Here is a 26,976-nt window from a genome sequence, read left to right as displayed (position 1 = left end):
TACATATTTTTGTGTGAGATGAAAATGAGCCGGCACATATGTTTGTATGTTACATGCAATGCTTATTGTTTATAACCATATTTACAATGACTAAGGGAAAATAACGATTTGCTTAAATATACATTTTCCAACATTAATCATGTAATTTTGATATTTGTTTTTTTAGTACCTAGTATTATTCATAGGGCTTATGTTCTATTATATGCATATTGTTCATTTGTATCGGAAGACATTTCTGCATTGCATTGTGTGGTATGTATTATTGGATTACTGTACATTATCTAATGTGAGCAAATAAGCTCACCATTGTTACATAAATTTGTAAGTTATTATTGTTCCGTTATTAGCTTAGGTAGCCTATTATAAAGTCTTGTTTTATCCAATAACATTTTATTATATTTATTATTGACTGAAATATCAAAAATTGTTTTCCATTTTCTGCACTTGCAAACAATCCCAAGTCAAACGAGAAAAATTGCTGAAAACTGAATTACTTGTCAATTTTTCCGCAGGATAAACATTGGATATTCCGAAGAAGTTAATGAATTCACTATTCGCCGACATATAGAAAACAATAACACCAAATAACAATAAGAGAACATTAATTGTGCAGTTGGTTAAATAGGTTGACATTAATCATAAAAAAATTGTGGTCACAAAAAATAATATAATGTAATGTACTATGTACTATGCACAAAATAGAACGAATAGAACTATTGTTGTAATAATAATAACTATAATGAATATCAGACGCCTATTAGTTTTTATAGTTGTATAAAAACAGTAACTTTTTCATCCCTGCCTAGGGATCTCACATATTGAACAAGTTGTGTTTTTCAGGAATTTTCGCTTAAGGCTTTTGAATTCATACCGTGCCGAATTTGGTGAAACAAATCGCTTTTAGTAGTAGTATTATTAGTAGCAATATCAGTGAAGTATAGAGACGATAGAGAAGATAGTTTTATTGTACATCTTTTAGCGGGTCCGCTAATCTTGAACATACCATTTCCATAAGGAGTAGGGTTAAAAAAGTGTAATATATAAAATAATGGCTAATTTTCATTTAAACAAGTTAATTTAATACACGGCAACGACAAAATATGTGGCAATTGGTGAGACTATTAACTCTAGTGTAAAAGATTCAGTTTCGGAAGTTTTGAACGCGCATGATTAGCGATTACTATGCATAAACCATGTACCATGTACCAGATTTTCAGAAGTGGAGCTTGAAAAGATTACGTTCCATTTTGATGCATGATGCATTGCTGTTGGTCTTTATCGAGAATTGACATATCAAATAAAATGCGCACTACATCGTGAAGAATCAGAATCGCCAGAATAATACAAAATCATGAATCAATGTCAACACTTAGAACTTACGAAAAATGACTGCAATTTGGCGTGATTGTTTTTTGGGTCGAGTCGCGAAGCTAATGTCGATAGGTTCAGATCCGATTTTATTTACGACTGCGAGATAGTAAGGAATGAATCATAGGCGTTCACCAGCACCCAAAACATGATAGATGACACCTTAGACATGATGCATAATACATTTTGCTGGTGATCGCGCCTATTAATAACATTCCAGTGGGTAAGTCGAAAAAGGTCTGACCGACAAATAATTTCTGCACATAAATTCTTGATAAACCGCGGTCCATTAAAGGATTTTTCCACGCTTTGTGGGCTTTAGACCCGTATTTATTACATTTAAGCCAAACGGAAATGCAGTAAAATGGATACTGGCTTACCAGAAATATGTTTGCATCTATTTGGAAATTTTCTTGTACTTGATAAGAAAACTCAAACAAAGCTCACCCAATTCTTAAAATTTTTCAAATTGTTTGTACTATTTTGAAATGGAAAAGTTGGAATTGCTGCGTGGAAGTACCTCAGTAACTCGAAATAAAATGTAAATATGTATGTAGTATGTGGATTCTTTAGTAGACTCTCTTAGTGTGCGTGTACTACGTTAATGTTAGAAAACCTGTAGCAATGCTTCCAACTTACATTACGTACAATATATTGTATGTATGTAGGTTTGTATATTCGATTTTCTTTGTCTAGCTAATAAGACAAACTAAGTTTGTGGCAGACGAGTCAATTGATAACTACGTACTGCACAACCACCGGATCTACACTGACCAACAACGACAGACCCAGAACTATTCGTAACTTAAAAGCAGAAGTTGCATCGGCGGTTTTTGAGCAGCTGCATAGCTGCAGAGCTGCAGAGCTGCAGAGCTGTCCTGTCCCCTTCCATTGGTAGCATCGTATCGGAGATTTCTTGGGTAGCGTGCTTTTAAATTACTATATAGTACATACTCGTACACACAGACAACACGCAGGGAAGAAAAAACACCAGAGAGTTTGTCGCTATCGTAGTGCTGGCAAGCAGCTGCGACCCCGCACTCGCAAAGTTCCAGGGTGAACGGGGTGATGGTACAACGCCAGGCGACTTATGCGTCTTTTCATATCCGTTACGTGCAGGTAGTTGTGTATGTACTGAAAATGAATATATAAAACACAGTCAGACGACTACATTTTAAATGAGCGAGTTGACTAATAGTGCAGCTCTGAAAGTGTTGTATTTAATCAAGTAACACAGAAGCATTAAGTGGTCTAGTTTTAATGGTTATTGCTCTGAAACTGAAACTTTAACAGTTGATCTTAAGGTATTCTGTACAAATGTATGAAACCCCGAGTAGTATTCGTAGTATTGAAAGGGAGCTACTACATAGAAAGAGATTTAGAAAGCCCCTTTCGTTCACTTCCCATACTCAGTTTCTTATAAGATTGGGCATGTTGTGGTTTCCTGTTCGTTGCACTTGCTCCTGACGCAAGAGAAGATCGAAAAGTTAGTGAAAACCACCAAGAGCTCCTTACGAAGAAATCGGTAACAGGAGCGTAGCCACATTACTCGTATATTTGCCCCAAGTCATAGTCCCACAGCTGAGCAAAGACATGTGGGCGCTGCTGGGATAGTACGGGTATATGTAAGTATGTACGTGAGTACGATGTATGTGTGTATGTATATATGTATGTATGCATGTATGAAGACTTCTGTCGGCTGGTCCGGTGGGGGGGATTGAATGTGTGTGTTTGTAACTGCCGATTATGCCTGACTACATTCTCGACTGCTTCTGGTCCTGCTGCTGCAGTATGTACTTGTGGAATTTTCTAAATCGTAACTTACCTTCCGCTCCGTTTATCATGCCGTTGACGTTTCCACTCTCAACTACGCTACCAGCATTACCACTGTTGGCGCTCTGGGGCACACCAATCCCACCGCCGAATACGTCGTTCTCCTGCTGCATTTGATTTGAGAAATGGGTTTCCTTGGCACGCACCACTTCGTTCAGTCCCTTGTTGTGGCCGGGTTGCTGCTTCCGACGCGGTTTAGCCGTTGTGTGCACGTGAGGTGTTGGCGTCGTTGTCGACTTGGGCGGTAATCGTAATTCTGGAAGAAATTGCACCAATTATGAAATACCGACTGCTTCTTCTTCTTCATGGAACTAAAGGGAAAAATAAGCCCGCGGAGTATCAGAGGGCCATGCCAAGGCGCACGGGGTTGGTAGTTTTCTATATCATTGTTTAAAGCAGACCCGAAATTTAAATTTCGCTGGAGGCTAAGAACTGCTTCTTACAAATGTATGCGTTGAATCTTTGCGAAAGTTTCATTTACTAGAAGAACAAGCCATCCTACCCATTTTAGGGCGACACTTTGCACATAGCATAATAATAATTCATCAAATGGGCCAGATCATTCACCGAAATGTGCCAGATCAGGCTAATATCCATAATTTAGGTACCATAACAATTTGATGTTATCTAAAAAGTCTACTTACTATACGAAGCTTTTTTGTTCTAGTCAGTTCAAACGTGAATGGTAATGAACAAGATTGGATGCTTGGTTACTGTCAATGACAATTATCCTTGTTTTAAATTCATGAGTGATTTAGTGACGCGAATAAGAATTCTGGGGGGTGGCTATCATTGAGTGTCTGCGTTTCCGCTGCAAAAGTGAAATATTCTTAGAAAGATCTAACTGAAAACCTTTAAGCTTATCCTTGGCTGCTGTCTATCGTCTATCTTAAACTAAAACTGGAAATTGAAATTGCGCCGGCAATGCTGATGCAGCTCTGGTGTGAGGGAGATAGGGTGCGCTGATTGTGCTATAATTCATGCTTATATTCTCTTCTCCATCTCTTGCTGGCTGACGTTGGAATGGAAGACGAGGACGAACTACGTAGATGGAAGATAAAGAAAAGGCTACAGTCGTCTTTAAATGAGTTCGATAAAAATAATGGAGCGACGGAAATCCTAGTTGATTTATTGCACGGAAACCGAACGAATTATACACACGACGCAGACACATATGTGCGTTGCTCTCTATACGTACGTATGTATTCTCCCACTTATTTAGTTCTCAAATGAATTGATAGCTTCGAATTTTAAGAACTATTGGGCTTACCCCTGCCCGCGTCCAGACTAGCATATAAGAAAGCATGTAATACATTCCCCTGCAAGCTTTTGTGCTATGATATGATGCTTCAGCATTCGATGCTGTTGAAAAGTTAAAGGTCTTTCCCTTATTACCTTGCAGTCTAATGCGAGTTTCACTCTTTCCAAGGGCATTAACACTGGAGCAACTGTAGGCGCCGAAATCGGATTTAGTCAGGTGCCGGATGGTTAGGTTAAGATGCCATGTGTATAGGTTAATCATTTCTTCAGATATGTTGTACTTGTTCCCGTTATGCAGTTTGACATTACCTAAAACGTGTTTCGATTTTAATGGGTACCAGAACATGAGTCCGACAATTCTATAGTTACCTTCATTGCGGTACCATCCATTCAGGGGCTTGGGATATACTTCTACAATGCACTCCAATGTTACCTCCCTTTCGACAGGTGCGCCGACCAGCTGGTTGACGGCTTTGATTGTAGGTGGAACTAAACGTATGTTGTTTTTGTTAAAAACCCGTATATTCTTATTCATGTACGTTATGTATAACATTATCATTAATCCAAAAATCAATTATTCTTTGTGAAATAAGTATATGTGTACTATGAGAAGTAGTTCCTTTAATTAGGGGACGGGACTGACCGACTAGGCTATGGCAGAAAAGCTATAAAAATACATATCTATGTACATGCATATAATCTTGATCATCATCAGGAGCCGAGTCGAGATAGCCATGTCTGTCCGTCCGCCCGTGGCCGGATCTGTGTACTTATGTACTTATGTACTTATGTATGTAAGTGTGTCCTGAAAATTGTCCACTTCCCACTTGTCCCCCTCGCAGAATGATATCCGGATCCGGATATCCAAAATAAGGAAGACACGTGAAAACCGCAAATGCAGAATCATGCAGAATTATCCTAGTCTTGACTGATTATTTATTACATTTATAAATGTGTATCATGTATATCAAATTTATATTATAATCGTTGAAAACTCAATAATTATGGCAGCGTGATTTTCCAATGCATTCAGATTTCAATTCAATAATTCTAATTTGTTCTTAATTTTGTATTAAGCCCGAAAATAATACGAAATTGATAACACGCGGGAAAACAAATTATTCTGTTCCATTAATTTCAATAAAAAACTTTTCAAAAATAATGAATTTGAATACGATGCGACATGCCCCTAATAATACATACATACGTATGTATGTATACATATGTATGTATGTATGTACTTCACCCCACCCTTCGATGCTTCAGATCTGCAACAATGTCGCGCTCAGCGATGGTGGCACTTGCTTTACAGCGCCTGATAAGCTTGCCTTCCAAAATATTATTGGTAGTGCGGTGGTGCTCCGCTTGGCGGTAATCAGTGGGTTTGGTAAGGCGTTTGATGAGTTTTATGTAATTTTCCCGGCAGATTACACCGACAGGCTAAGGACGCGCGGGACCGAGAGCATCGGCGGCGTGGTCGCAGTCAAAGCTTGCTGGGGCGGGCTGCTGTTTTCGCAACTTCGTACTGCGCTAGTGTCTGTGTGTATCGTGTATGACTGTGACGATTGTTAAATCTGCTCCGATGCGGACAAAGGATTACGAGTGTGCTTTTTTCTGCTGTTGGTCGCCGTTGCGCTACAGTGGTGTGTGCCTTACCAAAGAATAATTTAAAGTCATAAATAAAATGGATTAAAGCTCAATGATCCGTACATCAAAATAAATTTGGTCCTCTTGGAACTTGGCAATGAACGATTTTTAAAGCCTCTCTATTGAAGCAATGGCTTATGTTTGCTCGTAAGGAAATACGCCTGTAATATTGAACGCAGCGGGGTTTCTTACCATTCAGTACAGGAATTTATATTCTGTCATTACGTCAACTTGAATATCGAGTGACAATTTTCCAAGTTATCAACATTAAGAATTTATACTGTCTTCTTGTATCAACAATAAAACGTAATAATATAAATGAATATCCAGCCGCTTCTCCGCTATTAGTTAATAAATATTAGCTGGAGATTTTTCAATTTTTTGTACTGTACTCTATTCTGCTGGTACCGGGTATACCGGGTTTACCGGGTACACGGAGTACACCGAGTACACAGTTCCCAGAAAATTTCGCCACCAACACACAAACCGGCGTTGCCTGCATTGTTTGCAAATTGCAGTGGTGAATGCCAGCTTTTAAGATCTAGAAATGACACGACAGTTCGGAGACAGCAGATTGGTTATTTCGGACGGCGGATGGCTTGGACATTTCTACAATTGTTAACATTGAATTTGCATTTTACTGATTTTGACGTAGACACATGGCCAAAAAATTGTGCTGTTGTAGTTGTAGTTGTATTTGTAGTTGTAGCTGTAGTTGTATCTGTAGTCGTAGTTGTTATGTTTGCCTTGTATGCCTTACAGCACACAAACTATTCAAACCCTCTCTGCCTGTTCTGTTCGGCTTAGTTTCGCACAATCACGGTCCTTCAGATTGCATATGCCACTAGGCACTGACACACCCACACATAGGCAAAGTTTAGTAAGCATGCATTTGTGTGTGTGTGTGTGTGTGTGTATGTAAGTATGTATGCACGCCAGTCATAGTACACCAACAGTTGCACTAGTGTTAATACGAGTATATAGGCACGCATTAAATGCACGACTGTATGCATGTACGATTACTATGTACCAACTATTCCAAATATCATGCGGAATCAACAGCTCTTGGAAATATAAAGTTACGTTTTTTTAAAACTATCTTTGCGTTTTAGTTGGATACGATTATGTACTATGAGGGGTATGGTATGTACATATATTGCGGTAAGTACATAAATCGTATGATTGAATCATTCGTTTCGATGGAATTGGACCCAGCTCTCGGCTGAAATCCAACTATCAAAAGTTTTCACCATTGGAATTCTGAATTTGACTTTACGATGTCATTGTGTTGATTTGTGTTCTTGTGGCACACCATCGCCATGTTCAGTCATCACCCCCAGGGATGCTATTGCAGCAGTTTCATTTGAAGTTGGCCCTCTATATCTATTTTTGTGGAGCAGAATCAAGTGGGTGCAACACAAACGCATGTCTTTTACACTTGCACGAATATTAGAGTTTATGGAGCAGACTTTAAAACACGTAGTGCAACAATTAAAAAATATTTAATAATCTATGATAATGTAAAGTACTTAATTTGTATCATATTCTATAGTTAGAGTCTGTAATAATTTATGCAAATGTTTTAATGCAAAAACCATACACACATGCATAAATATGTACGCTCTTACACTGGGGCTTTAAAGTACAAAAAATCAAAATAAAATGGATCTCTCATTGGACTATTCCACCTCTTGCCGGCCCTATAATTCGTGGCGCGGTTCTTTTTTAGAATATTGTGCATCAAAGTCTCTTTAAAATGCTTTTGATTATTTCCAAAAACGATGAGATAACATTGCACAAAAACGTGACTAACAAACACCTCAAAATGAATGCTCGGATTGTATTTTCTTTTCACATGAGAGTCAATGAAATGATATTTTAATCGGGTTTTATTGACTTTTAATGTTCTTGTTCCGGTGGACCCTCCGATGGAAATGCCCATGTCCTAGACAACACTAGGTCAACAATAGGTCTGTAACATAGTATTTTTCGTAGGTCTGTTTCAAAATCCGTGTATAACGACACACAGGGACATGAGATCTTTTTATATTAGATTACCTATAATTATTTTTAATATCAACTTACAGTTTACGTGTACGTCAAATCTCTTGCTCACTGAAGGCGGCACACCGTTGGAAGCAATGCAATTGTAGCCACCCATATCTGTACGTTGGACATTTGTCAAAGTGAGTCTTTCTCCGTCCACGGATTTCAGTGCTGTTACAATAAAAGATAAAAATGTATTCGAATAGGCTTTAGTAATCCAAAAACTTCAAAGAGTGTATGTATGTTTTATTCGTTTTATTCGTTTTATTCGTTTTATTCTTGCTATAACACTGATTCGATCTGATTCAAGTTCTCCAATCTTGTATCTTCGTATCTTCGAAAATGTTGGATGTCATGGATGTGTGCCATTTGACACAGTGGCGCGTTTTCCCAATCCACGTTGCAAAATCATAACTTCTAACTAGGGTGGGCATATGTCTGAGACAGTTTGATACAAATATCTCTCTGTGATATAAAATAGTTTTGGGTCGTCGTGAGAGTATGAATAAGTTAGGTCTTCATGTTTTCCTTGGTTTAATGGACAATTTTAAAATTCGAGTTGCTCAAAAAAAGTAATTATTTTCCCCGAAAACAATTTTTAAGTAATATTGCTCAGTAATTTTCGGTATTTACAGGTATATCTATAATTTGTATATTTTTAATTTTGCTACTCTTGCGCCTCTTCTGATCAACGAATTGCTGTACCGTTGCTTGAATACTCTTCCCTTTAACCAAAAGTCTACAAAAGTTGCAGATCCTCTTTAAAACTGCATACATTGTGAGTCCTTAAATTTAACAATGATCGGCGTCAATACAATAGCTCTTTTTGTCCTTCCGCTCTGAAAGCATTCTCTATTATGAATATTGCGAGGACTCATAAATTGGCACTTCAGGCCTGTCTCTGCCTCTCAGTATGGCATTTCTGGGCTTGCACAAATCTACTTCTTCAAAAATACCTTGCTGCAATTTTAGCCAACGAAAAAAACTTGTTTCATATATATATAACGGATCACAATAAGAAAGACCGCGAAGTTTCGTTGCTTTCTTAGACCCGAATTTTATCAGAATTGTAATTGTCGCTTAGGCTAAGACATGGGTGATTAGATTGAGAAGTTTATGCGATCGGCAGAGGGACTCGATCTAATGGGTTGCTGTATACAATGGAAAGAACGGAAACGGAAAGTCGCGTTTCCCTGACCAATTATTCAAACGCAAATTTCAGGTTGGGTTCAAATAAAATTATACAATATACAAAGATGCCATAAGCTGAATTGCCTTGTGAAGGTGTCAAATCTTTGTTAAAGCATAAATTAGTCATCTATTTTTTTCCCCTTTCTTTTTTTCCGCGATGAAAATGTTCCCATTTTTAAAAGGGAAATCTGGCGATATAGCGGCGTTATTTGAAAACGGGAGCAACAATTTTTGTGCCAGTGAAACCCGCATGCGTGATACATTTGAAATATGCTCTTATTTGTGTGGAGTTTTCTTCTACATACTTACTCTTCACACTCTTTATAGTGACTTGCCTTCAGTATTAACATACTCTCGAGTACTTATGTATGCGGATGATGTTAAACTCTGTGTCCAGTACAAGGACATTTCATTTCATTCTCGCTTGCAATCCGATCTAAATAGCTTTCAGTCATGGTGTTGTGCAAACTTGTTACACCTTAATGCCTCGAAATGCAAAGTTATGACATTTCATCGTTCTAACCCTTTGTTGGCTCCCTACACCCTATTTGGGGGTTCTCTTGAGAGAATTACCCTGGTGGATGATCTGGGTGTTATGTTAGATCCCAAGTTAAAGTTTTCCGAACACATTTCTACCATGGTAAATAAGGCCATGGGCGTGCTTGGGTTTATAAAGAGGTGGTCAAAGGAATTTGACGACCCCTATATATCAAAGACTCTCTATACCTCGCTTGTTCGTCCGATCTTAGAATACGGCTCCTGTGTATGGTGCCCTCAGTACAAAGTACACCAGGACCGTATAGAATCAGTACAGAAAAACTTTTTACTCTTTGCTCTGCGGGGCCTTAACTGGGATGCGGGTGTAAGACTCCCATCTTACTCTAGTAGACTATTATTAGTAAACCTCCCATCCTTAGTTAACTGTAGAAAAATGCTTGGTGTGATATTTATGCACAACTTGATCAGGGGTGACATAGACAGCCCTGATCTGTTGAGCCGCATAAACTTCACGATTCCTATTAGACTGACTAGAAACTTTATACCGTTGTTCCTTCCACTTTGTAGATCGAATTATTCCTTGCATGAACCGTTTAGGGTCTTATGCTCGGACTATAATTCCCTCTACCATATTATATCCTCCACTAATTCTCTTCCTCTTATTAAATTACTAATCCTTACACACCTCTCTAGTAATTAGTAATTGTAGTGGTATTTGTATTTTGTATTTTATTGCATGCTTAATTTCTTAATAAGTTTAGTGCTAATTTTCCTCGAAGGTTAGTCTAATATCTATCTTTCTTGCATGCTCGCGTTTGGTTCGGCTACGCACCGCGCGTCATGCGGCAGCGCCCCTCGGTCGGTTGGGCGGGAGGAGGGCTGCGTTTTGCCTGGGATCCGCGCGTAACAGCCTTCTGCTGGTGTCACACGGGCCACTTGACGGTGCAGTAATTGCATCGCCTCTTGTTAGATGCAGTCATTGCATGTCAACGTCCAATATAAAATATGGATGTATATTCCGCTACAGCATCCTGCTTTACGAGACTAGCACCGCTTGGCTTTTTTACATGGTTCGATACAATTGATTGTTGTAAAACCTCCAAACTTTATGACAACCAATTTTTACGCCTCGAACCGGACCGATGTTTTCTGATAGATTTGCGGCTTGACCATTTTTTAATGAATTATGTTTTTTTTTTCTAAGGCCCCAACAAAGGCAAAATGCAAAATGCAAAAAAAAAAATAATAAAAACAAACAAAATAGAGCTATTTCTAAAAAATTACATTTTTGCAAAAAATTAATTTGTGTGTTTGCGTACAGCGATACCAAACGATACATAAAATATATTGTATAAATTACACAAATCATAAGCTCAAATATATACTGGCTGAGTAGCGGGCATACAAGTAGAGTCGCGGCTTTTGCCGCAGCTTACAACGGGGTGAAATTTTCGAACATTTAAGATTTCCCGCTTATTACGTCCATTTTACCGTCCCGCCCACTTTAATTTCTCTTTACGAAGTTTCATTCATGTTCACTGATCACATTCATGTATGATCACTGCTCGACTAGACCACTCGACGCGCTGATTTTGTTATTGTTGGACCACTCCCAAACTCAAAAGGGTGACCTCAACCAAATTATATGTGTCATACTTACTTAGTCACAAGTAATTGTCTAATCGAACTAACGGGTATTCAAATAGTTTTCTATACTACTGCTCTGTGAAGTTAAGAAATAGTGAAGCCAAGAAGCTAAATATCCCTGAGATACGTATGCATGTGTACACACCTTGTTTATCTCTGCTCTCCGCTCGAAGTATAATATCCTTTCCTGTTTCACGCCGCCACTGCACCTTCGGCTCGGGTACGCCAGTCGCACTACACACGAGTACAATACTGCCACCCTCAGTGCTGACGCCTTCCTCGAGATTATGGTCTGGGTGATTTAGAATATCCGGTGGCACAACAACATCTAAATAGCCTGACTGCGAAAAAACAAAGTATGATTCGTAATAAGCGAATGGAAAAGCTGTACACCGTCTGAGCTGTTTAATGCTGCAGAGTATGACTGCCCAGGTGGACTCTCTCCCTGGCACATAGCACACAGGCACTGAGGGTAAGGACACCTTTGGACTAAGGACTAAGGATAAGCCCTATGGGAACATAGTGGGACAGACATGCACTTACAAGGCTCTTCATGGGATCCGTATTCACTTGGCACATGTAGCTGCCGGAGTCATTTATCTGTACGCGAGATATGTGAAGTTTCCAGGTGTTGTGGCCGTTGTGTGTCACAGATAATCTGGGATTTAGTGAGACCATGTGTGTGTGTATACCAAGTATTGCTTTTGAATCAGATTTAATCCATGCCACCTGAAATTGTAAGAACATAGACAGATACACACACGGCCACTGCCACGACGTCGTTTTCGATATGGGGCAGCATATTTCCAGCACAGCACCCCCTTGCTCAAACAGTCTTAAGCTGAGCGCAGAGCCTGTGGATCTGAATATAATATAACCAGAGTACATAAGGCTTAAATGCATGTGTATGGCGCGGCGATTTTCGTGTTATTATTGCATTAGCAAAGGTCACACACCAAATAAGCAGGCAAACATACAACAGGTATTTACTAGCTCACAACTCTAAGCAATCGATGAGTCTGTACATTGTACTTTATTGTACGTACGGGAATGCATAAGGTTTTTTTCGTCAATACGAACTTCTTTGTAAGCTCTCAAATTTAGTTTAGATTGTTGCAAAAACAAAGCAAAATCATGTATTCAAATATTTAAACCTCAATTAAAAAACAGGTTTTGCATTTTCTGCGTCCATTAGCAGTTCTATTCGAATTTCGATCCAAACATAAAAATGATCATAATTCGCTTTAGGGTAACACTTCTACTATGACCCATGCTCATGTAGCATTGAACAGAAAAATGCTAAAGCCCCTTGTTTCTGTATGAAGAATCCTTTGACATGCCTCTCGATCACCGCCCCCTCAGCTTAATTCACTATTAGTACTTCCACTTCTTTTCTAGTCTTCACGCCATCTGACGCCATAAAATATGATATCTTTAATGCTCCTCTTAATATTATTTTACAATAATTGATATATTTATTTGAATTGACGAATCTTTCAGCTATTTATTAATGGATATATGTATGTATACATACATATACTTATCGACTTAATGAAAAACATTATACATACCCGATATTGGCCCAAATTGTCAACAACACATGTGAAGGAAATGTCTCGTCCTTGGGGTACCGTAATATTTGTCAATTGCGCCAAAAACTCAGGGACGATTTCATCTGGTTCGCTATGTCCTTTAATTTTAGAACAGAAATAAATGTTAAGGGCAGGTTTTTTTATATATTAATTTCTCTACTCTGGGAAATTGTGCGGAAATAAATGTTAAGTTTTTTAAATATAATTTTTACCCTTCCATATCAATTATACTTTAAAAGGTCTTAAGTGGGTAAGTAGAAGTTGAATCCACAGGAGCCGTCTTCGACCTCTCAAATTATTTCTATCTTGATCAGCGGCAATAGGCGAGTCGATTTATTCACGGTAACTTTAAGGTATAAGCACATATGCACACATATGTATATGCATATTAAATACATCTATCTAAATATGGGCATATCGGATAGAATATCCACCATGCCAAAGACTTATATGTCGATAATAACAGATTATGTATGTTTGTACATTTGTTCGAATATCATATATATTCTAACTTTAAGGAAAGGGGCATATTTTTCAACCTATATTATCCTGCAATTTGGTATCGTAAAATCAGTAATGTACGTTAGATACCACAGTGGATTGAAGGCAAAAAGAGCGGGAACGCTCGCCTTCGCCAGAGGGCACACACTGCTCGAGGAAGAGCCGGGAGAGACGGAATGAGTAAGCGCGTGGATGGGTTGTGTAGCCAAGCAATTTAATTAGCGCCTTCTGGCTATGATAATGATCCATTTCCAACCAGGTCATTTTACACGACTTGGGTTTTCGGGTTTCTCGTGTCTTGAAATAGTGGATTTTCGCACTTTGCGGGGCCGCCGGCCTTTTATCGCTGGGACTACCTCTTTACATTTTACGACTTAATATTTTTAATCATCTGAACTTAGAAAACTTGTAAATTCTTTTCTTTCGTCCTCTTCTTTATTTATCATTAGTTCTTTTAGTATCTAAGCCCATTATTAGCAGATAATTGTTAATTAAATAAAAAATAAAATAAATGTGATTCAGTGTAATATCACAGGAGTCACACACAAAAATTGTGTGCTCTAGCTTGTATAGTCTCTGAGAACTAGGCCTCGAGCAGGACGGACGAACAGCCGGACAGACACACTATGGCTATTGCTATATCGACTCGTCCATTGATGCAAATCAAGAATATATATTATATTATGAGAAACGCTTACACACATCCATTTACACCACAAATATTATATACCCCTATCCTCTTAGAGTATCGGGTATACAAAAAACGAAGACATATATCCCTAAACTCTTCGACTGATTCGAGTGACGTGAAATGCATACAAATCCGGAAGCAGTGTATAATTTATTGGCTCGCATATGCATCTTTCAGTGGGTTACAGAATATTTTACTGAAAACCATATTACTAGGTCCATTATAAGTCGGTGATTTTATTATTAAGAAAAATTAATAATCAATATTTAGGGTCGCTGGTAATAATACTAGAATAATACTATGTTATGCAAATATTGTACGGCTTAAATGAATATTTAATACAAAGATATGTATGTATGTATGTATATGCATATTTACCTTGTGTGTGTGGCAACGAATGACCTCCGATTTCGCCTTGCCCTTTGATAAGTAACAAAACTATGCCAAAAGCTATGGCTTTTGTGCTCAACTTTAATTGAATCATTGCAACAGTCTTAATATTTGAACGTTTGATGTTCGATGGATCTTCAGGTACAGTATATACTTTTCAATGCAGTATGTATAAAATACTCGCTACTCGAGTTGATCCCTTGCTCTCTATATCTTCATACGGCATCGCCATCCACGTTTATTGTCGTGCGCTTGCATTCCTTGTATAATTTTTCGATAATATTGATCTAAAAATATTTTCTGTAATGATAAATGGTATAATACATAAAAATAAACATGGCTGAACCCTGCCACGTTCAGCATCCATTGTGATGGAATGGATGAGAAATGAGGAATAAAACAAAGCATTTCATTTATTCAAACAAATGTGGGCAAAAATGAAATGTCTGATCAGTCCGGCCGCCAAATACTTTCTGAACGCAAATTCTCGATAGATTGCGGTCCCACGAGTGTATTTTTTCGTTGCACGAGCGAAGCAGGTGTGCGGGGGGGCTTGCCTTCTGGTATATGTATACAAATATATGCATATGTATCTAGATGTATGTATGTTCAGTGTGCGCCCTCTGGAGCAGGTGAGCAAAAGATTTACGAATAAAGTTTTATAGGCTACAAAAATTTTAAGATTACGCATACGCAACTGGGTACCGACCAATTCTGCGTTTTTAGTTTTTCTTCAAAGTTGTGGATGCCACAGATTTTCGTCGTTTTTGGGGACGGGGCTATCACAGGGGTCTGGATACAAAATTTAAATATGGCTCAGCTATTGATGATGATCAAGAATATATGCTTTATGGAGTCGCCGATATCAAAAACATTTAATCATGGTATTTACTTATTCGTGTCGATACAATGCCTACACCTGAAGATATTTTTAATGCTTCTTAAACTTTGCCATTTTTGTTATGTATGCAAATTTATATAATAATATCATTAAATAATTATATATATGAAAATGTCTACCATCATTTATAACATAATGAAGTCAAATACCAAGAATTCGTTGGAGTCCGTTAAGGGTACCAATTAAGAAACAAACGACAATTATTTATAAATAAAAAAATCATCGATAATAACCAACATTCGGCTAGTCTCCGTTTTTCACTATCACAAAAGTTTTCTGATTTACTTTTGAAATCACATAAATTGGGGCTCACGTTTTCACATTCCGCAAGATTTCTTCGTTTTCAAAACGAAAACATTTTCATTGGGGAAATGAAAAGTAAACGGCTTTTTATACAACAAAACAAGCCTTAATTGCAAAAGGAAAAATATAGATGACTTATTGATGCATTAACTTAAACTTGACATCTGGGAAGCTTGGGAAATTTTATATTAATTTTCAACATTCAAATAGGTAAAACCTTACATACATATTTTACAACTATTTATATATAACATTGCTATTTTTTTATGAAAAGTCGAATTTTCGTGAAATTCAATTGGACCTGACCTTCTCCGATGCACTACGATAAGATTCTTTTAGAAGGGTCAACGTTCACGCTGACGAAGTCAGAGCAACAAAAACGGAATATTTTTACAAATTTAAAGCAAAAGCAAGCATACAAAAGCCCAAAATACCTTCTGTGGTATGCTTCGCGGAATGTTCTTTCTGTTAAAATGTTCTTTACATTTCAATGTGTACATGCTCGTATATCAAAAGGTTAGTAGCTGGACAAAATAAAACAGTGAAAATAAAATTCAGAAATTCATGAAATATTTTCGAAAAAAACATTGTTTCGGGACCCATACTATTAACACATTAACATAACATTTATCGTATGTATGTATATAGGCATGCAGCAAATGGTCTTCCATTTCATCGAGTGCTTTGAACTAATTGTTGTCGTTCAGGTTTAATAATTCTTGGTATATATGTATGTACGTACATATGTACATATGTACACACGTTGATATGTATATTATTGCAATTGAACTGAACTATCGAATGAACTCATTTTATTGGTAGCTACTTTCTTTCAAAAATTACTTAACTATTGAGTAAAGTAATTAATATTCACTCATTAATATTCATCTGGGTGAAGATAGCCAGATTAGTGAACATTACCAATTCTAAGAATACATGCCATTTTCCAAAGAAATATCTTTTGAAGATATGTATATTGCACGTCGAGCAGTCGAGCAGTCGAGTATTCGAGCTTTCCGAAATGAACCCAATTGCCTTTAGCTTTTTACATCGATTCTACAGAAATGACAGCGGAAAAAGCAAAAATACCAAGAACAATGAAAATAAGACGAGAAACAAACAATAAGAAAAACCACAAACAATTTAAATGGATTATGTGTTTACACTCAAAATGGGTGGGGCCAAAAGGCCTGGATAAAGAACCCCACGACTGGTGTGAGAGTCGGTAGTGGAGGCAGTGTTGCAAATTGATGGTAGCTCTTCGCCATCAAATGGACAAGCAGGCGCACATGAGGAGGGGGGGAGGAGCAGGAGGAGGAGGACAAACAGGCCGGCTGGCTGCCGCCAGGGCTTCAGTCGGACGAACGAACTGACAAGTTCAAGGCAGTGGTGCATGCGGGGCTGGGTGGATGGGATAGATGGTGCTGGTGCTGGTGCTGGTGCTGGTGCTGGTCGGGGCGTTCGATGTGGCAGAACTGGCAGAACTGGCCCTGGTGTCGGCGCAGCTACTATAGGGATTACGCTTCAACACAAGCAGAAGCAAACAATTGTGCTCACGGCCCATGCGTGTGTATGTTCATGTTCCAGTGCCTTTACTTGGTCGCTCGTTTGTTTGTTTGTTTTTACAAACGAAATTGTTTTTAATGAGATTTCGGACTGAAATCTTTTTATTTGAATTTTATTTTAGGTTGTCGGATATGCTGTACTACACCAGTTACTTCTGATTAAAAATTGTGGTGAACGAATTTCGACGGCGAGCGATTTCGAAATTCCACATGCGTATCAACCAGCGGTTAGCTGTATGTCCTTGTGGGCTTACCAACCATTCTGTTCTGTTGATTCACTTGCATAATGTCTAAATATCGTAGAATTTACATACATACATGCACATATGCCCATATATACTATGTACGTTACAAGTATGGAGTAAATCCTTTAAGCAACTGCGAGTACATATTCACATACTATATATGTATATGTTATATATATATACTTATCGTACTTATGTACAAATGTGATTGTATGGGCTTTATTTCTGGGAAATTTAACGATATTTGAACATTTTAAACAATCACATCCGTTGCAGTCAGCAGTCTGCAGTCTGCACCCAGTTGAGTTGAACAGTAGTCAAATTCTTTGATTGCAGTTGTGTGGCAGTAAAATGCAGACGCCACACTATATCTCTTTGTATTGGCGAATTAATTCTGATGGAAGAATGAAACACATAACGCACCAGCGCACAAAATGTATCATTTGGAACCGAGCAGGCACCATTATTGCTCGCACTACATACATATGTATGTATGTACATGTGCATGTGTATGTACTTCAGCGTACAATATATGCACATACATAGGTATGTACATATATCTAAGTATAAATGTTATCTGAAAACTTAGTGGATAGTTGGCGTTGTCCGTATAAGATTTTAGAAATATATGCAGATAGTACAATCGTTAATACGCAGTTTGAATCTTATTTCAGTGGAAAATTAAGTCTTCTGCCAATCAATGTATGTATCTACCTATGTATGTACAACCTGCAACCTCGTCACCTTTTTAGTATTGCCTGATGTACTAATGAGATTTATAGAAAATAAAATAAAAGTTTGGCCTGCTGAGCAAAAACTTTCCATGTTACCCAGCTTGTCGACGCATCACTAGTTACACCAAAAAACACTTTCAAGCATTCCATACTGTTAGATAGCGGGTCTGTGGGAAAGTCAGCATTCCGCAAATTTGCATTGAATCGAAATTGCTTTCGACAAGGCTTTTTTATGCTGCAGCCAAGTTCAAAAGAAAGCGGGGCTAGTCTCGGCTTGCGGCTTGCGAAGCCGAAGCTATTGATACCCTAACAGATCGATCGCTCAGATCGATCTGTCAGCTATGTGACGAGCTGTACGAAACAGTCCATCTCAACTCGACTGATCAAGAACAGCGCCTACGAGTATGCATAAGTACAACATATACGAGTATCATTAGCAAACCTTGCTAGAGGTTTGTTTAATTCGTTAATTCGTTTTGTTTAATTAATATGTATGTAGAAAAAACAAATGTTTTTTCTTAATAAGTCTTTAACAGATATGCTATAAAGTCTAAGCTTATATACTACGCCAGCCAATGGAAGGGTCTAGGCATAGACTCCATGGACATATGTACCAGTCTCCACAAATAGTACAGTCACTTGCTTAGAATTGGCAGACTAGTATTTTGGACTCAATTTTAATAGCCGAGGAGATTTTAAGATGAAAACATAACGGCACTTTTCGTATATAGTATATTTTCAGGCTTTTCGAAAACTATTGTAACTTATTGTAACAGAATCTTGTAAAATCGTAGAAAACTGCAGCCAACCAGAAACAATGTTTAGACAACATGATATTTATGCGTTAACCATTTCGAAAACCCTTAAATGTATATATTTACGAGAAAAAGAAGCGAAATTTTGACAGATATCACCCTAGGATGAGGACATTTACAGGACGTGATTGGAAAGTTCGAGGAAGAAGTTACTTTCATTGCCCCCTTTATAATATAATATAACTCAAGGGTGTCCGTAACTTGCAATATATACATAAGTATAAGTAGAAGGGTGGAAAAAGATGGGGAATAACGATTTCTGTAATTGTCTTCAGTTCATAAAGACGCGTTCGACTGCACTTATGTTCGACTGCTGTTGATCAAGAATATATGTTTGTATGCACATTTGTACATACATATGTACATATGTATGTACACATGTGAATGCACACTTTACTTCCTTTTTCCTGTTATTTATATCCGTGCGTACTCGTATCTGCTCGAACACAATATTCCCTCTTACTCCACGGGTAATGGGTGCAGAAAGTTGTGCCGTGCAAGTTACCGCACAAAACTAAAAGATAAAGAGTTTTACTTAGATGGGCATTGAGATTACCTATCTGGTGGTGCTTGGTTGCACAGGGACAGACGGGCATTCTTCACAATTGTGTCTACAACTTTTCCAGCCCCTTGCATGTCTGAGACAGACATTGTCAGTTCCTTATGCAGGAGTATTACACGGAATTACCTGCAGTTGGATATCGTAGTTGAGTAATAAGTACTATATGGCCTTCATTCATATGGTAATATTCAGCATTCTTATGCATATGTATATAATTCAAACATTCAACATTTTTGTTTATTGCCCCGTGAAATGTGAAAAACATGTGAATTTATATTGTGTATACCTGACAGACTGCATTTCTTTTGTCATCTGAAAGCACCATGCGGCTGGACTGCGAAATATAGGCCAGGCCAGGCAAACGTATTCGCAATGCCCTCCTATAAATAGAGCCCGCACCAAGCAATTCTTCGTCACGTCCGGGCCAATTGAGTTGTGGAGCGTGCCTGTTGACTTTACTCCTTATCAACAAGTCGCCACTTAATTCAATTACATTAGCAATCACGAACAAATTTGAGGATGAGTCGAGTTCTGCCATCAGTACAGAGAAGAAAGGCATACTTGGCTGGGGTGGGAATGAACGAGTCTGCGGCTAGACGACAGCTGAGCACCACCTTGTGTTTGCCACGCCACTACAATAAAGAAATTGATAGCTGGCAGCAGTTCCATTTGCATATTTCCGCCTTTGAATTCATTTTGAATATTCAGATGTGCTTTCGCAGTGAGGCCAGGCCGCTTGTTAAAAAGGGTTTACATACTGTTAAGTCGGAGAAATACGTAAAAGGTTCAAACCATTTAAAAATATCGCCCAAGGTCAATTGGAAAATGCTCTTCTTAAATGCTGTAAAACTCTTAAGGGCAAATAATTCGAAGTATGACAGCGTTGTGCTACGAAATTTTCTGTAATTTTTTCGGTACCTTCTACCAATCAATACTTATGAATTTTCAGAAACACATACCTATGTATATATTATGTGCTTATGAATTATTATTCACAGCCGTACATGTGTACAGTAATAAGAAAAACGGGTAGTGGAGTCGATTTGTACTTTGGTACAACGTAACTATTCATGCTCTTTACTTTCTTCACCTTAAAATTATTGAATTCCGTTCGTCTAACATAACGCCTATTTCTCAGAGACTATAAGAAGTAAAGCAACCAAATTGTGTGTGTTTTTTTTTCTCGAGAAAACCGTAAATTCAGTATCATATAGTATTTTCATATCTACCGGATTGTAGAATGTGGATCAGGTCGTAACATGACCGATATAAGAAGGTTCTCCATCTCTCAGACAAGCTAAAGAAAAATTGAGAGAGATGCGCAGTCCGCTTTGCAATCTTAACCGCATTGCCCACAAATCCATCCAGATTATCCATCCACAAATCCAGATTTAGAGATATAGAGCAATCGGCACTCATCGGGTCCGATACCAGATCCAATAAAAATATCATATTTAGATTACATACACCCTAACTGAGCACATGTACCGCGACTCACAACGTTTCGACTGGTGGAATACTCGGCCTACTGGGCTCGGCCGCTCTCTGAAATTGGATACGTAGACTTTTGTCGATCACTCTAACTATTTAAATGAATGGTCGGACTGGCCAAGACATTCAAAGATTGATAGATATTTATTAACTTTTTTAAATTACATTTCAGCTAGGCGTTGAATGCCATTGCTCTAGGCTGTTAAACAAGTCAGTTTGTCTGTGGCTATATATTTTACTTGTTTTGCTGACCATATACTGCCGTTCTTTTAAGAAATACCGACTTGTGTGGTTCAAAAAGAGAATATGTATGTAGTTTTACGTTTTACTTTTGTAGAATAACATCATCTGCAACAAGCTCTGGCAATGCGGTAGGATCGTTAGTACTATACGATAAATAAATGTAGTTGGCGGATACTTAACAGTATAACGTACAAGGAATGTTTAGAATATCTTTAGGAACTGTAATTTACTTGATATGTATAGGGTAATTCCCTGTCCTTTGTCGGTATTGTCATTCAATATTGAGATTTTGAAGAAGTGACTTTGGAAATAAGACTTGTTCTCAATTATACGACTTTCTTACAACGGTTTTTATCGTAAATGGTTTTTGTAGAAAAAAAACGTGATCGAATTAAATCAATAAATTTAGGAAACTGTTTGCAAAGCGGAACAAAGATGCTGACACAGCTGACTAGTGTTGGGTAAACATTGCTCATTTTGTGGAACATGTTCACTTGTTCTTTTTTAGTAAGTGAGTTAGTGAGTCAACTCACTCATATTGCTCACTTGCTCACCTAGATTGCTTAGTTGCTCACTTGCTCACTGTTCACGCAAAGATCACTAAACACCAGAGATTTTGACACAAATAAAATACGTTACATTTTAATTTTAATCAAACATTTAAAAGTAAAAAAAAAAATTGCAATGATTCCAAATTTCACTATACTTTTGAAGTATCGAATATACTACGAATTAACGACATACTGAATTTTCAAAAGACTAAACAGTTTTGTCGGTAATACAAAAAGTGTAAAGTAAAAGCAAATATGAGCAACAACTGCCAGAACGCAAAATTTCCTTTGAGGAGTAAAATTGCGCAAAAAGTGAGTAAAGAAGAAGTGAGCAAAAATTATCAAGTGAACAACAAAGAACAAGTTAGCAAAAAAGAACAAGTGAACAAGAAAGAACAGCTTGGAAGGATCATGTTCAGCTGCTCACTTAAGTGAACAACTATTTTTTGTTCACTCACTCATGAGCAACACAACACTACTGCTGACACGACTGTACATACATGTGTATGTAATTATGAATTAACTTCGGGTCAACTTATTCTTTTTCAAAGTTTAATCATTTTTTTGACTGATGGTTTCATTTTTTTATATGATAGTCTTTATTTTTATACACATAAACGAATTCCCTAAGGTCGATTTTCCTGAGGTAAACTATATTAAAATTAGAATGATTCTTCACTCAACGAACACCGAAGATTCAATGGGTTCTCATTCACCACAACTTGCATTTGGAATATTTCATTTAGTTGTTGTATTTCTGTTATTTAGTATGATAAGGTCGTACGAAACCTTGACAATTTCATGGGCTTACTAAAATTTAGTTCTCGAAGAAGAATATTATATTGATCTAAGATACACAAATTATTATCTTTCTCACTTATTACAATGTTTCTAAGGTCGATTTTATTTTCTAAATACATACATATGTACAAAAGATGTTTGTTGGAAAATATAGCAAACTGAAATATTTAGTGACAATAATTACTTGATTCACTAAACCGCAACAATGTTTTCAAAAGGTAATGAGCTGGGCAGCTTACAGATAAGCCTAAATACCTCAGAGGAGTTAATTTAATGGTTCGATTTCAAACACTGACGCGTTGTTAATGCAATTTTACTGCTGGTTGGCTTTAATTTTTTCATATTCGCTTGTCTGCCAGAAGCGAAATCGTTACCCCTTTTTTGATATTTGATATCTTTATATACGTCCAGCTTGTCTAGGTCCATAATAAATAGGAAATTTTTTTTTTAACAAAAATAATCTAGCTGATCGTCTATTTTGTTTTTTATTTGACATTTATGAAAATATTCAAAGCATTTGTTTACTGATTTAATAAAATCTTTCTTGAACAGTAAATCCATGCAGAATTGAATTAGTTTGCACTAAACTTTACAAAAGTTCTGCATACGTGTTTGCCGTCAACTAATTATGAAAGAAAGAAGAATGACGGCAATTTGCGGTATATTCACAATTATTGATATGGTCCCGTGCAGCTATTTACTGAATTTTGCTCGACCGTCGCGCTACAAGCTCTGCTTGGGACTGAAACGAAATCGCAAAGAACTCTCGGTGATAGCGTTGCGTCGCTGAAGGAAGCTTGAATAAAGGCCCTCGTGCTCGTCCCTTCGTAAGCACGACGCTCAGTAGCACCATTCCGACGACCGGGGAGTGTTAGTGCTGCGCACCCATTGGTGGCATATAAGGAAAGGGGTTGGAGAGAGTGCACCATGAGCATATCGCTTTGTAAGCTGTGGACTGGACTTTTCAAGGAAATAATAGATACCACCACGTGTTTGTGGAACCTATGTTAAATTGCTTTGCTTATGTAGACCTTATACAGACCTGCTAAGAGGAGCGCAGTGTCGAGACATGTTTCCAAAGACTCAGGCGGCGCACAAACCCATAAATTAGCCCAAGCCCAAAAATTAAAACATAACAAAAATGACAATTCCAGTTTCAAAATGAACAGCTAAATTTCATTATATTTTATATAAAGGAATTTTGTACTTTCCTATCTTTTAAAGAAGCAAAATCATCTTTTATTTTTTCTATATATGGAGATTCCGTTGTGCAATAATTAAACGACATCAATAAACTGAGAAGGTCCTAAGTGGGTCTGAATTTACAGCTTTAGTTTAAGCGACAAGCGTGTATCTCAATATTTTTAATGAAACGGTCAAAACATTCAAGAGTGTCTGTGTCATCTGTTCTTGATGAGCTGTATCTGACGTGCAATCTAATGAAATGAAAAATCTCTTGGACAATTACGTTTTTTACCCTATCCAGTAATTTTTAGTTATGTTTGACTCAATGTGACAGCGTATTTCTGGAACATTCAATAAAATCAATTTTAAAATGAAAAAAAAATACCTTAGCTATGATCGTCTATGTTTATTGCTTGAAGATCAGTAGACAGACATTTTCCATATTCACTAAAAAAATAAAGTTTTTGTAGTTTCTAATTAAAAAAAAATTAATTTATTGTAAAGTAGTGTCAGGACTAAAAAGAATAAAAGTTGTACTATACATTTTAAGAATTAACGTGCTTTCGGCTCCCCTAATATCTTGGTGCGCGATTCTGTGCTCTCCCCCAGACACTCTTCCTTGTGCAGTGTGCGTGCTCTGGCGGAGGGAAGCGAGATAGCAACACACATACTGGCTGATTATCGGCTACAAATTCAGCTCACGACGTTCCAGCTCGTTTTTATAGAGAAAAGCATATTTATAAAACTTGAAACTTAGTACCGGGTGTCTCATATAAATGTATCTCCGATATAAAAAAGACATAATAAATATTCCTGATCAGCACGAAAAGTGAAACAAATATAGTTCGTCAATTCGGAAGCGTCGTCACCACGCGTTATCCTGATTAAAAAATTTGTAGACAAATTGTAGGCAATATACCTACGAAATCTTGTAATCTAAAACCACTGACTAATCCTCAGGAGCTGGGCTGTAGGGCTGAATACTGAACTCCATTGGCCATTGGTCCACACACGTCAATAATGAGGCGCCGTAAACTGAGGGGGGCTGTTGGGCAGTTTTAATGCATAGAGAATACATAGACATACATACATATGTACATACCGACGAGCAGTAAACGTTTATTTTATATATTTAAAGTCGAAAGCCAAGAGATGGCTTGTAAAACCACAGGTAATTGGTAGACAACACCAGCGTCTCAGGCCAGCTCGCTTAAACAATTACACATTACATACCTAATTAGAGCAGGGAAAGTTGCAAACAAAAAACCGGAAGAATACTAAACTTTTGTGGGCGTTTATTGTTAGAAAATAACTAACCCCTACCTCAGCCATTTACTTTGTAAGATAAACCGTAACGAATGTTAATAGCTTGTTGGTCAAAATCGGACAACGGCTTATTAAATAAAATAAATTACTTTGCACTCATTTTGCGCAAAATTTTTATTGTGGTAAATGTTTGCTGCACCCATATGCATGTAAAGACGTATTAAATTATCTGGACAGGTATTCTGTATTTACAGTTTATAAACTTAAATAAATATTTAAATAACCGAATAAGTGCGAGACTGGGGTGTACTTAGTAAGTGCTGTCTATAAAATGAACAAAAGTAGTTTAATTAATGTTTCGACCATTTAAGTGTATATGTAATAAGAAGTACAATCGAAAGTACGCTTTTAAAAAACACTACCTCTCTGTGTATTTATTGGTGCCAATTTTCAAACCAGAATATCCTACGTTAAAAGATTCTTGGACCAACTCAGCTGCACAGACGAGCTGGACATAGGTAGGTAGTCGAGTAGGCAGTCGTCCGCGGTCAGGGACGGAGCATAGGTAAAAAGATACTTGAAACCCCGGGCACACCCTCTTTCTCCAGGGCGTCATGTAAAAAACCCCATAGAAGAGCTTTTTGGACCCTCATTCAATATCCTGTTATTGTATATTCTGTGGTTGCATGGAGTCAGGGCCCAAATTACTTCCACACTAAAACTTGTCTGAAACTGTATTTCTATAAAGGGTTGGACTATGCAATGACCATATGAGCGTGGCTGCACACTTGCAATCCTTCAGAAACACCTTCTGAGTGTGCCAAAATTATTTCTTAATATAATGGAAAATCGTTGATAAAATTAAAGCAGACTGCTTTGGTATGGCTTTACCCAATTCTGGACGACTCCTTAACACACTACATATTAGAGATAAACTTCTCATACCTTCCGCGCCAAGATCTCATCAGCGCAGTAAGTATATCTAAGTTCCGCACTTTGTCATATTTTAAGATTTCTGGAACAAAATGTAGAAGACTAATAAAGGCAAAAAAAAGCTAATATGTGTCTCCTAAACTAAGTTTCCATTTTTGAAAGTGAAAGTGGAAAATTCGCTACTAGATGGGGTATGTATTTGAAGTATACAAAGCGCCCACTCAAAAGGTGAATTTCGCTACATCCTTTCGGCTGAGGCTCCACTGTGCGTCGGCTTAAAGAAGTATTGCAGTCATTGGTCGATCTGATCTGATCCTTGCATTGTCTGACGATATCGATTTTCGCGAATGATATTCCTATTGATAAAACGCGACTATATACATATGTACATTCAATCATTCCTAGATACATACATACATATGTGTATTTTTGATCGGAGAGTTTAAAAATTGACAGAATGATTAGACTGGACTAATGGACAAGTTACCTTAAAAGTTTACCAATATTTCCTTGCAGTACAAACATTTGAATGCTTATCCTTTTGGGTGCTGTTATGATGAGTTGTAATGACGAGTCCTTAATCGTCCAATCTAAAAATATGGATAATATGTAGCATACCTATACTCATGAGTATGTACATATGTATGTACATATGTATGTGTCTAAATATGTACATGTGTAGTATCGTTCGCAAAGTACTACATATGTACATACAAA

At 37.5% G+C, this 26,976-nt stretch overlaps 1 protein-coding gene across 8 annotated transcripts; it reads right to left on the bottom strand.

The window, feature by feature from the left end:
• On the bottom strand, nt 1-23,644 carry DIP-lambda (Dpr-interacting protein lambda). Of its 8 annotated transcripts, none has more exons than XM_033380058.1 (10): nt 23,464-23,644; nt 14,653-14,964; nt 13,062-13,180; nt 12,034-12,219; nt 11,636-11,831; nt 8,194-8,325; nt 4,831-4,950; nt 4,597-4,770; nt 3,194-3,457; nt 1-2,502 (listed from the first exon to the last, which is right to left on the bottom strand). In XM_033380058.1, exons 2-10 carry the CDS (start codon nt 14,756-14,758, stop codon nt 2,300-2,302), a joined length of 1,500 nt encoding a protein of 499 aa, XP_033235949.1. In that variant the 5' UTR covers nt 14,759-14,964; nt 23,464-23,644; the 3' UTR covers nt 1-2,299. The 8 variants fall into 8 exon arrangements, with proteins under 8 accessions (XP_033235949.1, XP_002136002.2, XP_033235950.1 ...); XM_002135966.3 differs by having other exon boundaries at nt 23,484-23,644; XM_033380059.1 differs by having other exon boundaries at nt 23,545-23,638.
• Between the last annotated feature and the right edge of the window lie 3,332 nt (nt 23,645-26,976).

The sequence above is a fragment of the Drosophila pseudoobscura genome, chromosome 4 (genome assembly GCF_009870125.1).
Source record: "Drosophila pseudoobscura strain MV-25-SWS-2005 chromosome 4, UCI_Dpse_MV25, whole genome shotgun sequence".
Classification (NCBI taxonomy): domain Eukaryota; kingdom Metazoa; phylum Arthropoda; class Insecta; order Diptera; family Drosophilidae; genus Drosophila; species Drosophila pseudoobscura.
The sequence above is the reverse complement of the archived record's forward strand: the minus strand, read 5'-3'. Positions and strand labels throughout refer to the sequence as shown.

Coding starts and splice junctions, on each gene's coding strand:
- DIP-lambda (XM_033380058.1), bottom strand. CDS start 14,758: ATGATTCAATTAAAGTTGAGCACAAAAGCCATAGCTTTTGGCATAGTT. Junction 4,951..8,193: donor ATTTGACGTACACGTAAACT/GTAAGTTGATAT, acceptor ACATACGTTTAG/TTCCACCTACAATCAAAGCC. Junction 4,771..4,830: donor TGGATGGTACCGCAATGAAG/GTAACTATAGAA, acceptor AACACGTTTTAG/GTAATGTCAAACTGCATAAC.